Source organism: Hirundo rustica, chromosome Z (genome assembly GCF_015227805.2).
Source record: "Hirundo rustica isolate bHirRus1 chromosome Z, bHirRus1.pri.v3, whole genome shotgun sequence".
Taxonomy (NCBI): domain Eukaryota; kingdom Metazoa; phylum Chordata; class Aves; order Passeriformes; family Hirundinidae; genus Hirundo; species Hirundo rustica.
Window position 1 is genome coordinate 75,816,912 of NC_053488.1, and position 13,997 is coordinate 75,830,908.

The following is a 13,997-nucleotide window of genomic DNA, read 5'->3' on the forward strand; positions in this document are numbered from 1 at the left end:
GAGGGTTTGCCCGGTCTCAGGAAGAGGCACCCATGGCTGGGCTGCCGCCTCTTGCAGCTACAAGGGCCTCCTTCCAGCCTGCCTCTGCCCGGGCTCAGGCTGCTCTGGGTTCTGCCAGGGCTCTGCTGGGGCTCCACCCTGGGCAAGGCTGGGCCTGCTCTCACCTCACAGTTGCTGACAGCTTTGCATCAGAGGAGAACTTTCAGAGCACTCTCAGAGATCTTTCTGATTTCTCAGTTGAGCAAGACTCTCCTCCAGCCAAAGAGATTGGCTTCGGGATACAAATCCAAGTGACAGGAACACAAATGCTCTTGTGACACAGCTGAAAGCCTGCATCTGCACAGGGTGTTTTGGCTGCCCCACTCCTCCTTCCGTGTTGCCTTCAAATGCCATTGCCCTTTTTGCCCCAACTGGAAGTACCATGGCTGGACAAAACCCAGCCAGTGGTCCATATTCCAAAGGCAGTGTGGTGTGGAGAGGATGAATGAAGAAGAGCTGTCCCCACTTTCAAACCATACTAAAGATGCCGTAAAATGTCTCTTTCCACCTTTAAGAAACAATTGACAATCCAGATGGAAATGTTGAGATTATTCACAGGATGATTGAGAAGGCAGAAAAATGTGAGGGCGGAAGAATATTTAATTTTAGGAGAGAAAATGGCAATCTTCCAAATGAGATAAGCTTCCAGAAAATTTATTTATTTACAATCCTATTCTACAATCCTACTCAACAATCCTACTCTAAGCTGGTTGGGGAGACAATGGTTTTAAAATGATTGTGACAGTGCATTCTCTTCCTTCCAGTTCTTCACTGAAATGATGAGTGGCACCAGACTGGATGCAGCCTTGGCTGATGTTATAAATTCATGCTGCACAAAGGCAAAAAAAAACCAAACCAAAACAAAACAAAAAACAAAGAGCAATGAACTGCAAATTTCCAAGCTTGGTTCTTCAAAGACAGGCATAATATTTTTGAAAGAAACAGGGATCAAGTCAGAGTAGGTCTAAGGAGCATATGCAACACCAGCATCAGTCTGCCCCGCAAGCTGGTAGGTGCCCCATACCTGGAAACATTCCAGCTGCGGTGGGACAGGGCTCTGAGCAACCTGATCCCTTTAAAGATGTCCCTGCTCATTGCAGAGCACTTGGACCAGATGACCTTTACAGGTCCCTGCCAGCCCAGCCCAGTCTAGGATTCCTCACTCTTTTAATTTGTATGGCATAAGGAGTGGAGGTGAGGGGGATGGGGACTCATCTGATGCCTTGGATTTCAGTGGAGGAGGAGCTCATCCCTTGGCACTGCTTCACCTGCAGCCCCTTGGCATTTTACCTGCAGGAGCTCCTTGGCAGACCAGCGCTGCTCTTCATCTCTCTGCAGGCAGCAGCGCAGGAAGTCATACAGCAAAGCCGAGGGGTGCTCAGGCTGCTGCAGCTGTGGGGTCCCTCCTCTTGCTATCAGGCGTCGAGCCTGGAGAAAAAGGAAACACAAGGCTCCACCTGCTTCTTTCCCATCTGTAACTGCTCTCCCAGATCCCATTGTTTAAGCTCCATTCTGCAGTGGCAGTTTCTGCCCTGGCAGAGAGGCAGAGATGACTTTGCTATACTAACAAACCCCTAAATCCTCATGCAGCCACAACTTTTCTAACATCCAACAGATCTTGCCTTGGCAGCTGATTTCATTGACCGACCTAGTTAGTGAGAACTACATCAGCAAAAGCATGTTTGATTCTGGGAGGATTCACACAAGCTTGACAGGCTTTTTTGAAGAGGGACTTAGCTGTATTAACTCTACTGTTTCCAAGAATTAGTATATGAAAGGCATCTCCGCACTGCTTGTTGGTCCCTTAAGCACACCTGCCATAAAACAAAACTCATCATGCTTTCTATCCTATTCTTGAAAACAATGGTAATTGGAAGAAAAGAAATCCATCAGTTATTCCACAGGTAAGGAAACAAACATTTGGAACCTCATATTCAACATAAAAGATTAAGGTGCACACACAAATGTATTGGGATGAAAATGCCTTTTTGGGCACACAGGAGCCGCCTGCAGGTCTATATCTCAGCAGTCTTAAAATTTTGGCTTCATGTATGCAGCAAAAAAAACCCCTAACTTTTCATGGTCTAATCAGAAGAAGGAGAAGTGCTATCCCTCTGCTCATCTGGATACAGTGAGAAGAATGGGGATGCAGTTCATTTCTCAAAACCTCTGTTCTAGAAACCTTGCTGAGTTTGGGTTTCTGTCCTTCAATTCTGAAAAGATGAAAGTAGCTCTGAGACACAAGTTTTGTGTTATTAGGACCATCCACACAGACAAAAGAGCTGGAAAGACTTAAAACCCAAAGGAAAGTGTTGCTTGAGAATGGCAAGCTTTTGCGTGTGATATGGCTTGAGTTCCCCCACTGATGCAACCAAACCTACAGCAGATGCTGATGTGCCGCAGGGACATTTTTAGAAGGGGACCTTGGTGAAAGTGATGCCAGCAGATGGCAATGGGGTTCTGTCCAGCCACACACAGAACATGGGACAGGTGAGAAAGACAGCATGATCAGTGAGTATCTGCATCTTACCAAGACAGAAGGTTCATTCCAGTAAGGAGTTTCTTGTTGCACCATTTCAATGCCCACGATTCCAAAAGACCATATATCCGCTTTGGGGCCATATGGTTTATGCATCACAACTTCTGGCGCCATCCACCAAGTAGTCCCAGCCAATGTGGTCCTTAGATTCTGCTCAGGGGTGAGCTGAGCAGAGAGGCCAAAGTCAGCTGAGGAGAAAACAAAATATTGTTTTTATTTTAATGCTGTGCAATTAGGAAAACAAGCCATAGAATCCCCCAATCGGAATCTGAGAATGCACTGCTGAATCTACTGCAAAACTGTCCCTCCTCTGTTTCCTCAGGACTTTAGCCAAGGAAATATGGAATTGGCCACTTGCAAAAATCCCCACCTTTTTTATACGGCCTCCAGAAGTGGCTTCTGTTCCCTGGAAGCTTTAGACTAGCTCCTTGCCTCTGGGAGGGAGACACACAAACCAGTGTCTCTCTGAATTGCTTGTTCCTTGTGATACCTCTGTGTGTGTCACAACTGTGCCTGCACCTTGCAGCAGGAGTCCCTGCACTGCCACCAGCACCACTTTGGGGGAACCACCGGTCACTCAAAAGCAGCTTGACACCCAACATCCCTGGAACCCTGCACCTAACTAAGAATGTACCAACCCAATTTGACAGAGCCATCAGTTCTAAGAAGGATGTTGAAGCTCTTCACATCTCGGTGGATCACGAGGTTTGAGTGAAGAAAATCCAGGCCTTGTAGGCACTGAGAGAGAAAACACAAACAGGCGTGTGTCACATTACTCACTTTTGCAGAAGCAAATGTCATTTGGGGTGAACTACTATCCTTTGCAGCTGAAGACTGGGAGTAATGAATCTTTTTTTACTTTGCCACTAGCTTCAAATCCTGCTGCCAGTACCTTTGCTTTCGTAGGCAAAGAATGCAATGCAGACAGGCTTGAGGCAAATGTTTAGATAGGCAAAGGGGAGAACAGCATACACAAATACAAGAGACACTGAGAATACAACAGCAGGAGATGAAAGTACAAGAACAGGGTACAGTGAGTGCAGAGGCTCTGGCAGGTAGTCCACTTGAGATGTTCTTGCCAGCAACACAGAAACAAAGCTTGGCAGGTGGAATCTCTCCAGTTCTGAGCCTCTGTTTCCCAGACAATCCTGCCCAAGCCCTTGGAAGCACAGATGGCATTGCTGACCTCCCGACTGACAACTGCAATCTCATCTTCAGACATGCGAGTCTCACTGATGACATCACCCAGAGTGCCTCCATCCATATACTCCATCACCAGCCAGAGACGCTCACCCACAAGGTAGCTGAAAGAAGGAAGCAAGGGCATGGAGATGAATATGCATGGCTACATTGCTGTTTGAAAAAGACAAGGGTTTTTTCCTGTTTCTGGGTCCCTTTGAGACAAGGACAGGATAAAAGGAAGAGGCATTCCCTCTCAGCTGTAGAGTATTTGCAGTCTGTGCAGTGTCAAGGAGAAAGGCACAGCTGTGAAAAAGGAGGTGTCTTAGAGAGCCAGCAAATGAATAGTACCGTTTAGTAACAGCCAAGACGAAAAACCTGGCACACATGGTATTTCTGGAAATAAGCATCTAGTCTTCCTGGCATGGACAGCAACGGAAAAGAGGGGCAACAACGCAAGGAAAATCCTCTCTAGGATGGTTTATCAACAATAAGAGACTTGGAAAAAATCAAGCCCTAAAATAACACAAAGGTAGTAAACCTGTTGGGTACTGATTTATTATGGTAGGGTTGAACCAGGTTTTTGAGAAATTTTTAAACTATGTGTGTCAGGGAAGACTCATGCAGACAAAATGCACTCTCTTCCCATCCATTGGTGATGAGCAGAGAAATAATGACTAATCCATAATCAAAAGCTCTATTTTCTGCCAGTGACCAAAGTGGGTTTTGACCTCACATGCTTATAGTATATAAACAAATATTCATGGGATAAGACCATGACCACTGACCTGTCTAAATAGTTGACCAAGTTGGGATTCCTATTCTTCTTCATGATCATGAGTTCATTGACAGTTAGTTCCTTCTTCCTCACTCCGTAGAGATTTATTTTCTTTATGGCCACCTAAAATGACATTGAAAATCAGTAACTCAAGAAGCTGGTGGCACAAGACCACAATGAACATGAAGCACGTGATTTTGGAATGATACAGCCAAGCCATGCCAAAGTGCCTTGTAAGTAGACATCAGAGTAATTAGGAACTGACGTTCCAACAGCCCATTTCTCTGTTCTTTTGGGGCCAGTTACAGGACACATGGCCACTGGCATTTTACATTTGTCCACTCAGTAACAAAGATGTCTCAACTATCACCCACAAAGCTCTGACCACACTGTCTGCTGCTCTGTCTGGACTTCAAAAGAAGTAATCCACGCCTTGGTACTCTGTGGATACATCCTGGGCTGTAAGCAGGGCTTAAGGCTTTTAGAGCTGCCTTGCAGATCTCTCCCTACGTGCAGTTCCCAGGTGCAGCACTGCAGGTGGCTAAGAAACTACAGTAACATTCAGATGTATTTGCTGGCAGCCAGAAATGAGAATTCAGGACTCTAAAGCCATAGCCCCCAAAGGGCAGTGAGATGCTCTATAAGGCACCACCTTTGTTTCAGCAATTGAGAGCGAGTGAGCGCATCCTTCACTGAAAGGAACCACTGCCCTCCTTGCCTTCCTTCTGGCATCTGAGAAGGACAAAGGCTGTCCCAAATACAATTTGCATGCTGACACCAGTCTGTGCTGCTTGTGCCTTTGCTGCACAGCTCTACCCAAAGCTCCAGCCACAGCTCACACCAGAGGGGAAAGCCCCTTGAGAGCAGCAGAATCTGAGGGGGCTGATGACATTTACCTCTTCTCCTGTGGCATTGTCCAGTGCTCTATAAACATCTCCAAAAGTCCTAGAAACAAAACAGCAACAAAGAAAGGGGAAGCCTTGGAGAAGACTCTCACTCCAAGAAGATCTTGGTGTGAAAGCCAGGCCAGAGAGGAGATCCCTGCTGTAAATGCCTAAAACCTGCAGAATGCAGGAAGGGTCTGTCAGAAGGCGCATGATGCATTTTCTTCTCAAGTGCATGGGCACTGGGCCTCTTCCTGAACCATTTGGGTTTACTGCCTCAGCTCAAAAAGAGAGCTTATTCTTTCTTCTCAGAGTTTCTAGACGTCAGTTCTTACCTTGACCACGGAGTATTTCCTTCAGCAAACTCTTGGAAAGAAATGTTCCTGAGAACTGTAATCTCACAGCTATCATAGGGGGTAGGCTGCTCTTTCAGGCAAGCAAGATTCTTCTCCTTCCGTTAGTGTGGCAGTATGATTTTGAGACATACAGAAATGCTAAGGAAATTAAACCTTAGGTGGTGATTTGTACCACCCTTGAGAGACAGGAGGTCTTCCAGGTCCAGTTCCTTGCTGCAGGCAAGACCTTGGCAGCATGGAGATGTCTTTGACAATGCCTTCTGACCACACTTACAAATTTTAACCAACACTGAGAGATGGTTCACTATCCTCAGTGTCTGAACATGTTTTCAGTTTGCCTGACTTCACACTTGATAGATATTCCACCAGGAAAACACCTGCCCCATTGTTTTGTAGAAGTAGCTGTGATTTGACTCACCCCCTGCCGATATTTTCCAGTTGGATGTATCTCTTCATGGGATTTTCCATGTTCACCATTCTCCCTGAGGGAAAAAAAATGCAAGACGCTCCCTTTAAAGCAGAGATCCCAGCTTCCAGGAGATACAAGAGGCAGCCCCAGTGCCTGGGGCTCTGAGCCCTTGCTGGTCAGTCAGGTAACTACAACAGCAGCAACAAGAAGGGTAGCTCTGAAGCACAAATGGCCATCACTGAGACTGATTTTGTGCAGTCCTTTGAAGAGATCTCTTGACAGAAAACAAAGCACAGGGAGATGCATTCCCAAGAAAGGAGGGCATTTTCTCCGCCTAGCAGCAGTTTGTCAAAAGAATGCCCTTCCATTTGGAAACCAGAGCAGCTCATGCTCTAACCAATCCCAAGAGGGCTTTCATCATCAGGACCCTCACTCTTTATGAGCAGGCTGAACTCAAAGACACCCTTGATCATGCCCCATGTGAAGAACCACATTGCTTCTCTTTGCCCTGACAGCACAGATCAGTCGCTCCCATTGGACTCACCCTCTCAGCACTGCACATGTCCCCAACTTGGCACAGCGGGCAAGGGCAGCAAGGACAGCAGTGCTCCTCAGGTGCCGGCATGACAGGGACAGCTGCCCAGGGGAGATGCTGACCCTCTCATAAGTCCAGGCCGTGTGATGCAGAAGCCGGCCCAGATGAGGGACCACAGCGGACGGGGCAGCTCCGTGCTGCAGCTGACGGGCAGCAGCAGGACTCTCCCAGCTAAGGAAGGCTCCAGCCTCTAGAGTCACACCAGCCGTCAGGGGCAGGGCAGCTGCCACAACAAGGCTGGCAAAGGCCAAGCATGGGCACTGACAAGCAATGGGAAGAAGGCACAGCCAGCCTGAGCCCCTTACAAGCTGTTGCCCCTATTCAGGACACAACAGGATTGGCTTTGAGATCAGACACACCAAGGTGCCGACCAATGCCCTTTTTGTCCCAACAGGTGATGGTAGACACAGAATCAACTGGGCTGTGTTCTCCACCCCACCAGGTCTTATCTGAGAGCACAGCACTGGCAGCTGTTATGGGCAAGAAGCAAAATAAATGGGTTGTGCTGCTGAATCACAAAGGGCTGGAGGTGTTTTCCTAGAGACTGATCTGAGCAGAGATCGGGCCAATGGGTAGGTTTCTAACAGTCATGGGAATGACTGGGAATCAGGTGTGAAAATGTGCGATCAGCCAGCAGAGGAGCTGGAGGCTCGCTCCTGAGAAATGCCTGCAGTGCAGTTTTATCTGATCACGCCACATTGATGTGTCTCTCGGACACATCTTTATAAGCATAAAACTAGCATATTAAATACAGATTATTATGCAGGTATCTTCTTTTCTTTGGGGGCACTGTGAAAATACATCTTGCTCTCTATTTGTGCAGTCACCTGATGTTCTTCCAAAGGTGTTCTCACTGACAAAAATGTAGCCTTCTCATTAAAACAAACTGTAGGTACAGTAGTGGTAATGAGAACAGTCATAAAAACGATACTAGTAAGATACCTGGGACAGAAGAGATGGATGTCCTTATGGAATGTGATCATCCTCCTTCAGGATGGAGGGGGAAAAAAAACCAAAACCAAAACCAAAACCAACCAAGCAACCCACCGACCAACCAAACCCACAAAACAAAACAAAAACCACAAAACAAACAAACAAACACAAACCCCAACACAAACAAACAAACACCAACCCAACCCAAACAAACAAACAAACAAACAAAAACCCCACCAAAAACCCCCAAACACCTACAGCCCCATAAAAAGACAAAACCCCCAAACCAATCAATTTCTCTGAAGTATTTTGGTTCTGACAGCTGGTGGGAAGTCCAGAGTCTAAGGAGGATTTGGAGAGCCAAATATTCTGTTCAGTTTGGCCACTTGCACACAGGACTTGCCTAGATCATTTGCTACATCACAGCCTTCTGCTGATGCAGGAACAAGCCCTGCTTCTGCTTTCAGCACATAAGGAACTCAGGCAAACCCAAGCTAGTCCAAGCTGCCTCAGAGGCAGCAAGAACACCCAGAGTGCTCTCCCACTGCCTCAGAGCACAGCAGTTCCTGTGGGGAGCCCTAAATGTCCCTGTGACACCAAACTGAGGAGGATCATTTGGTACAGCTATGCACACAATACAATGCCCCTCAGACAAAATATATAAAGATGTACCCAGTAGCTCCATATACTCCTTCTCAATTTCCTGCTTCTGAACAGCTGAGACTGCACTGGAGCCGAACAAAGTGTTAAGGCTCCACTTCTTGGATTGGAGACTGGAGGCTTCTCTAAATAAGGCCACTGCAGCAGCAGGTTGCATGACAGAGCGTGTGTAGATCTGGGAGAAGAAATGAGTTTTTGTCAGAAAGGTGGCTGGCAGAAATTGTTCTGAGATCCCATTCCAAATGCAAGCCCTTAAGAAGACGCTATCAGCCACATCCAGGGCAGCAGCTGAGATTCATCAGACCAGGAAGTGTCCTACAGAACAGTTGTGATAGAGGCCACAGCAGGATGGCAGTCAGAGGCATCACCCCATGCCTGCCCCAGCTGCTCTGCAGAGGAAAGGCAAGAAGGGCAGAAACCAACAGTTTGGTGACTGTAGTGGCTATCGCTGTTTCACTCACTCGCTTTTCAAAAGCCTTTAGCTCCTGAGCGACAAGATATAATTCCTCTCTGAGGATGTTAATTCCTTCATCCAGCCTCTTCTCCCTTGCCTTGATCCTACGCTCATTTTCCTGCAGCTCTGCCTGTAGCTGTCCATTGATATTCTGTAAAGCACAAGACAGAGGGTGCTTCATGAGTGGAGTGGCTGCCACTCTTACACTCACCTGGTTTTGCTGATCGCTCCTCTGCTGAGGGAGATTCTTCTCCTCTTGGATGCTTCTCATGTCGTCCTTGTTTCTCCTCTTCACTGCCAGGATGGCACTCTCAGCTTCAGACAGCTCTGCTTGTGGCTCTGCCTTGACGCTCTGTACACACAAATGCAGAGCAAACAACAGGGAGCTGCCATCACGCTCAGTTTTTTCCTCTTTCAGCTTCAAAATCACATTCATTCAGCCACTGCTTTCTGCTTCCCGACCCACCTCTGCTTCCATTGTAACCCTCTCATCCCAGTGCTGATCTCTGGAGATTACAAGGCTCTATGCTTTCAGTGCCTGTGGGACTCCTGGCCTCCTCAGTTCCAAGAGCTCCGTTTTATTCCCCTGTTCCTGCCCTTCGCTCTGTCGCCTGGTGAGCCAAGCTTACCTGGCCATTCTTCTGTGGCTCTTCCACCTGCTGCCTGGGCTCTTCCTGCTCTTGGGCTGGGAACAGCTCTTCCTGAGTTTGGCATGGCACCTCTGATGAAACAATCTGCTCATGCTCTTTCTCTAGAGGGACCTGCACAGAAAGCAAGAGAAGATGGGTTTCAACTTCCCATACAACATTTCTGGGCCATGACTCAAAGACTCTTGGGCTCACAAGTTCCCAAAGCACAGTGCTGCTGCTGCTCTCCTGCTCTCATTCTCTGCCCATGTGGAGGCACAGAAGCCAAAGTAACACTAGCCGTACAACCAGGGTCCATGTGGGACTGAAGCTCCAACAGCCTCTCAGGCAGCTGACAGGGAAGGTGTGGCCTTTCTCAAGGGTCTGGTGAGGGCCTCCCTCTGCTTCTGCCATGTTCTCTTTGTCTTTCTATAGTGACTGACACCCAATCCTGTCCCACAGCACCATCCTGGCTCTGCAGCTGGCTTCCTGTGTGAGTTCACCCCTTGTAAGGGACACTTCAGGAGTTCATGTTTTCTTCAGGCCTGCACCACCATTCCTGCCTTTTTGACATCTACACTCTTGTTAGAAATCCTGGTCATTTAAGAGATAAGGATGTGTGCAAAGATCCTCTGATGAAGGTCAGAGAGCCTCTTCAGCCATCTCAGTATATGGAAGAGGACCAAGGTGTTTATTCTCCCTCTTTTGTCATCTGAGAATTCAGACCAGCAGTAACAGAGCCCCTCATAAGGCTCCATCAACAAATTAACTTTCACAGCCCTGGGGATGTCAATGAAGGAAACCATGTGTCATGTAAAACGTATATAAACAAAGCCACCAAACCGCACCTATAGAATGCTGGAATAGGCAGAAATTTGTAGGATGAAAAGGAGGCTTCAGGTCAAAAAAGGCAGGAGGAGGAAAGCATCTCTGCTGGGAGAACACAACCATCTTTGGAAGGAGAAGCATCTCTGCCTGCTCGGGATAGTTTGACAGAGTGTGTCTCTCCTCCTCTCCTGAATGGATGACTTTAGATGAGCTTTGCAGCTCCAACTGCTTTGGACCAGAGCCAGGAAGATTCAATTATGTAAATGAAAGATAGATAGATAGATAGATAGATAGATAGATAGATAGATAGATAGATAGACAGATCACACTTTTATAAACTCCTTCTTACTATATTTCTGTCATTACACACATCACTACACTCAGTAGCCAGTGCCCTGATCAGCAGCAATCCTGAACTTGCTCTCCTGTTGCTTCAATGAACCACACCCTTGGGGAATCTGGAGTGTGCAGGTCCTTAAGGAATGTGATCAGACCCAGAGCACTGCACTGGGAACTGCACTCTTTGTGCATCTGTGCTCAGGCAAGTTCTTCTCTTGGACTCAGCCACACTGATGGTGCAAAATGGCTGTAATCAGAAATGAGGCCCAGCTCTTCCCAGCCATTCTGGTCTCTGAGAACCAGCTGGAATGCCAGAGCATTAATTTCCTGATCAATTCCCAAACACAACACATACTGATCCCCTGGACTGCCAAAAGGAAGGGGCACTGTTAACCTGAAAGTGATGTGCAAGGACCTACTGGCTGGCCTGGCACCAGAACAGTTCCTTGTGCACCAATGTCCCTGCCCCAAACTACGTGTTCTCATGCAAAAATACTGCATCTTCCAGAACTGCCACCTTGCAAACTAAAATTCTAGCAGAACCTGTCCAAGTGCTGGAAAAGGACAGGAAAGGTTGAGGAGAAACGTCTTTGCTTGCTAGAGAAAGAGAAAATGAACAGGGTTTCTCCACCTAGCAAACCAAAAATCTACCAAACCAAACGATGCAAGTGTCATCTACTCCAGCGTCTGAAGCACTTGGATACATTCAGGGAATGTTTGGCAGGAAAACAGCCTTTGTGGTGAGCATTGTAGGGATTTCTGGAAGTGTGCCTGAAGGTCTCTCATGATCCTCCCTTTCTCCAGGTTAAAGCTTCCTCGGCACCTCCTAACTGGACTCATGTTCCACATCCTTCCCCCGCTCCCTTGTCCTTCTCTGGACATGCTCCAGCCCCCAATGACTTTCTGCTTCTGAGGGGTGCAGAAGTGGACACAGCACTCGAGCTGCAACTGCAGTGGTGCCCAGGACAGGAGGATGGTCACTGCCCTGCTCCTGCTGCCCCACTATTGCTGACACTGGCCATGATCTCCTTGGCCATCTTGACACGCTGGCTCACGTTCAGCTGCTGTTGACCAGCACCACTGAGTCCTTTTGTCCCACGCAGCTCCCCAGGCACAAAGGTGCAAATTTGACTTAAAATACAGCATCCAGAATTTCAAGATGTCCTTCCTGTTCTTAGTAACACAAAACAGCAGTCAAGGATTTGCAGCTTCACCTCCACTGCTCCAATGCACTTTTCAAAGCTGCAGCCTTCACCACAAAATGTAGGAGGAGAAACTTGCTGCTTCTGGTTTTTGCCTCAGAACAAGGGTTCAGAAGTACACAGTTTGTTTCTTTTGCCACACAGGACAAGAATGGCCCCACAGCTCCATGGACAACACAATCACCTCCTTGCAGCTTACCAAAAGCCAAAAAGACAGGTGGACCAAAAGACTCTGTAGAAGTGAAGATTTACTGAAGAAAAGTGCAGAACAGTTCTACCAGCCAGTCACAGGTTTCCAAAAAGGGAAAACATAAAAACAAAGCCATGTGACCTCTAGAAAAACCCCATGTGCCCTTGGCCATAGCACTGCAGAAGCCAAGAGACAGAGCTTCACTGAGCAAAGCAGGCAGATGCTCATGTGGGAGCACCAGCTGTTTGGTGCTCAACGTGACAGATCCAAGCCCATTTTCCAGCTGTCACTGGCTGGCGAGAATCACTAGGTCCTGGCAGGACTCCAGCACTCAGCATCCTCAGCCAGCAACAGCAAGTGCTGCCCAGTCAGAAACTTGCAGCTCTGCCTTGCGCTAAAGACAGCACCCTCCAGAAACGGCACTTACTGTCTTGGAAAGTTCAGGCTGTGGTGAGACCACAGCTGGAGTCTTGTGGTCATTTTGCTCCTCTTCGGCCTCGGCCTCTTCTTCAGGAGCAGAGGGAGCCAGAGGAGCTCCCTCCGTTGGTTCTGTGCTCTGTGGACAGGCAGCAGCATGAGGGAAAGCCATTTATTTATCATTTATAACCTTATTTCTATTCAGCTCTCTAACCAGCTCTACTAATCCTAAACTTTGATAGCAATAGGATTCTATGATTTGGACTAAATTAAAACAGGCTAATTCAACTATACTGCAAATTGTTGTGAATTAGATCTTTCTCCCTGGCTAGTATCAGAAAGCAATGTTTTCTCTGAAAAACTGGGCTTTTAGTTCTTCTAAAGCTCTGAAATGGAAAATTAAGAAATAGCCAGCCATGCCTTTGCTATTACTGCTTCAGCCTCCCTATCTGGTCCTTTACACTCTACTGCCACAGGGCAAGCTCACAGCTTGCACCACAATTCTTAAATACCTGGAACATCAAATGTTCCTTTCTAACTCACCTCAGGATCGGCACCTCTGAATACATGGTTCAGGTGACCTGCAGTAGGCAAGGGAAAATGAACCAGATTCTTTGAGACAACCGGAGAGAACTGTTGCATTTTTAGAAGCCCTCTGAGAAGGCCTCTCAGTCTACATTTTCAAAGGTGCCCTGCTTGTCCCAGCAAGCTGAGGAAATTACAGACTCTGCTGCCACAGATTCTCTCATGGAGGGAACAGAACCCCTGTAGGTCCCCTTGCAAATGCTGCCCACAGACCCCTAGCTACAGTCACCCTCTCTTTAGGTGAACATGTTGACAGGAGCTTAACCAAACCAGTGGCATTCTAATAGTCTTTCTGTTTCAAAATCAATTCAGTCACTAAGAAAGAGCAGAAAGACATACAAACCCCAGGTTAGATTACACTCAGGGAAAACCTCTACTTACGTGCCAGGTTGGTCAAATAATAGCCAGAATAAGCAACGCCATAAGCCGTGAAAAATGCAAACATTGTGGCACTGCTGCGCAAGTTTGCAGACTGTGCATCAACACAAATAAAACAAGGCTCCTGTCAGTGTGCAGCTTCCCACTGACAAAAGCCACAGCCAGGAAGATGCTCCTGCACTGAGCAAGCCCAAGAGCTGCTCTGACACTGAGGCTTTCCGTGCACCAGGGCAACCTTCTGATGTCACCACAATGGCATGGCAACCATGCCTTGACATCACAAAGCAAACGCTCTGTGTTGGTCTGTGAACTGATGCAAAGCAACCCAACCTTCCCTCCAGCAAACACAAAATAGCCTGGAAGTTCTCCTCTGTCACAAACTCCCCTGGTGGGCCAAACCTTGTTGTTCAAGGGATCCACGAGTAACTCCAAGAGTGCCCTGTGGAGATGGGAAAGAAAGAGAACTCGTAAGAAAAGAAAGCAAGCTTTTCAGTCAAGGCAGGATGGATGTAACAAAGTTTCTAAAATGTAACAAGTAGGAGAAGCTCGGTAGTGTAGAAGAAAGTGTTTTACAAGGGCTTGACTTAAGGGAAAATAAAGTGATGT

General features: G+C 47.4%; 1 protein-coding gene across 1 annotated transcript; it reads right to left on the reverse strand.

Moving 5' to 3' along the window:
• Nucleotides 1-766: 766 nt before the first annotated feature.
• On the reverse strand, nucleotides 767-13,458 carry LOC120765835 (serine/threonine-protein kinase PAK 3-like). Its single transcript, XM_040091027.1, has 15 exons — nucleotides 13,395-13,458; nucleotides 12,972-13,009; nucleotides 12,439-12,567; nucleotides 9,456-9,587; nucleotides 9,038-9,178; nucleotides 8,834-8,977; nucleotides 8,385-8,547; nucleotides 6,194-6,257; nucleotides 5,432-5,480; nucleotides 4,546-4,658; nucleotides 3,765-3,882; nucleotides 3,217-3,316; nucleotides 2,570-2,766; nucleotides 1,330-1,467; nucleotides 767-868 (listed from the first exon to the last, which is right to left on the reverse strand). Exons 1-15 carry the CDS (start codon nucleotides 13,456-13,458, stop codon nucleotides 767-769), a joined length of 1,692 nt encoding a protein of 563 aa, XP_039946961.1.
• Nucleotides 13,459-13,997: the final 539 nt, after the last annotated feature.

Coding starts and splice junctions, on each gene's coding strand:
- LOC120765835 (XM_040091027.1), bottom strand. CDS start 13,458: ATGTTTGCATTTTTCACGGCTTATGGCGTTGCTTATTCTGGCTATTAT. Junction 6,258..8,384: donor GGAGTATATGGAGCTACTGG/GTACATCTTTAT, acceptor TTTTTCCCTCAG/GGAGAATGGTGAACATGGAA. Junction 5,481..6,193: donor CTGGAAAATATCGGCAGGGG/GTGAGTCAAATC, acceptor TTTTGTTTCTAG/GACTTTTGGAGATGTTTATA.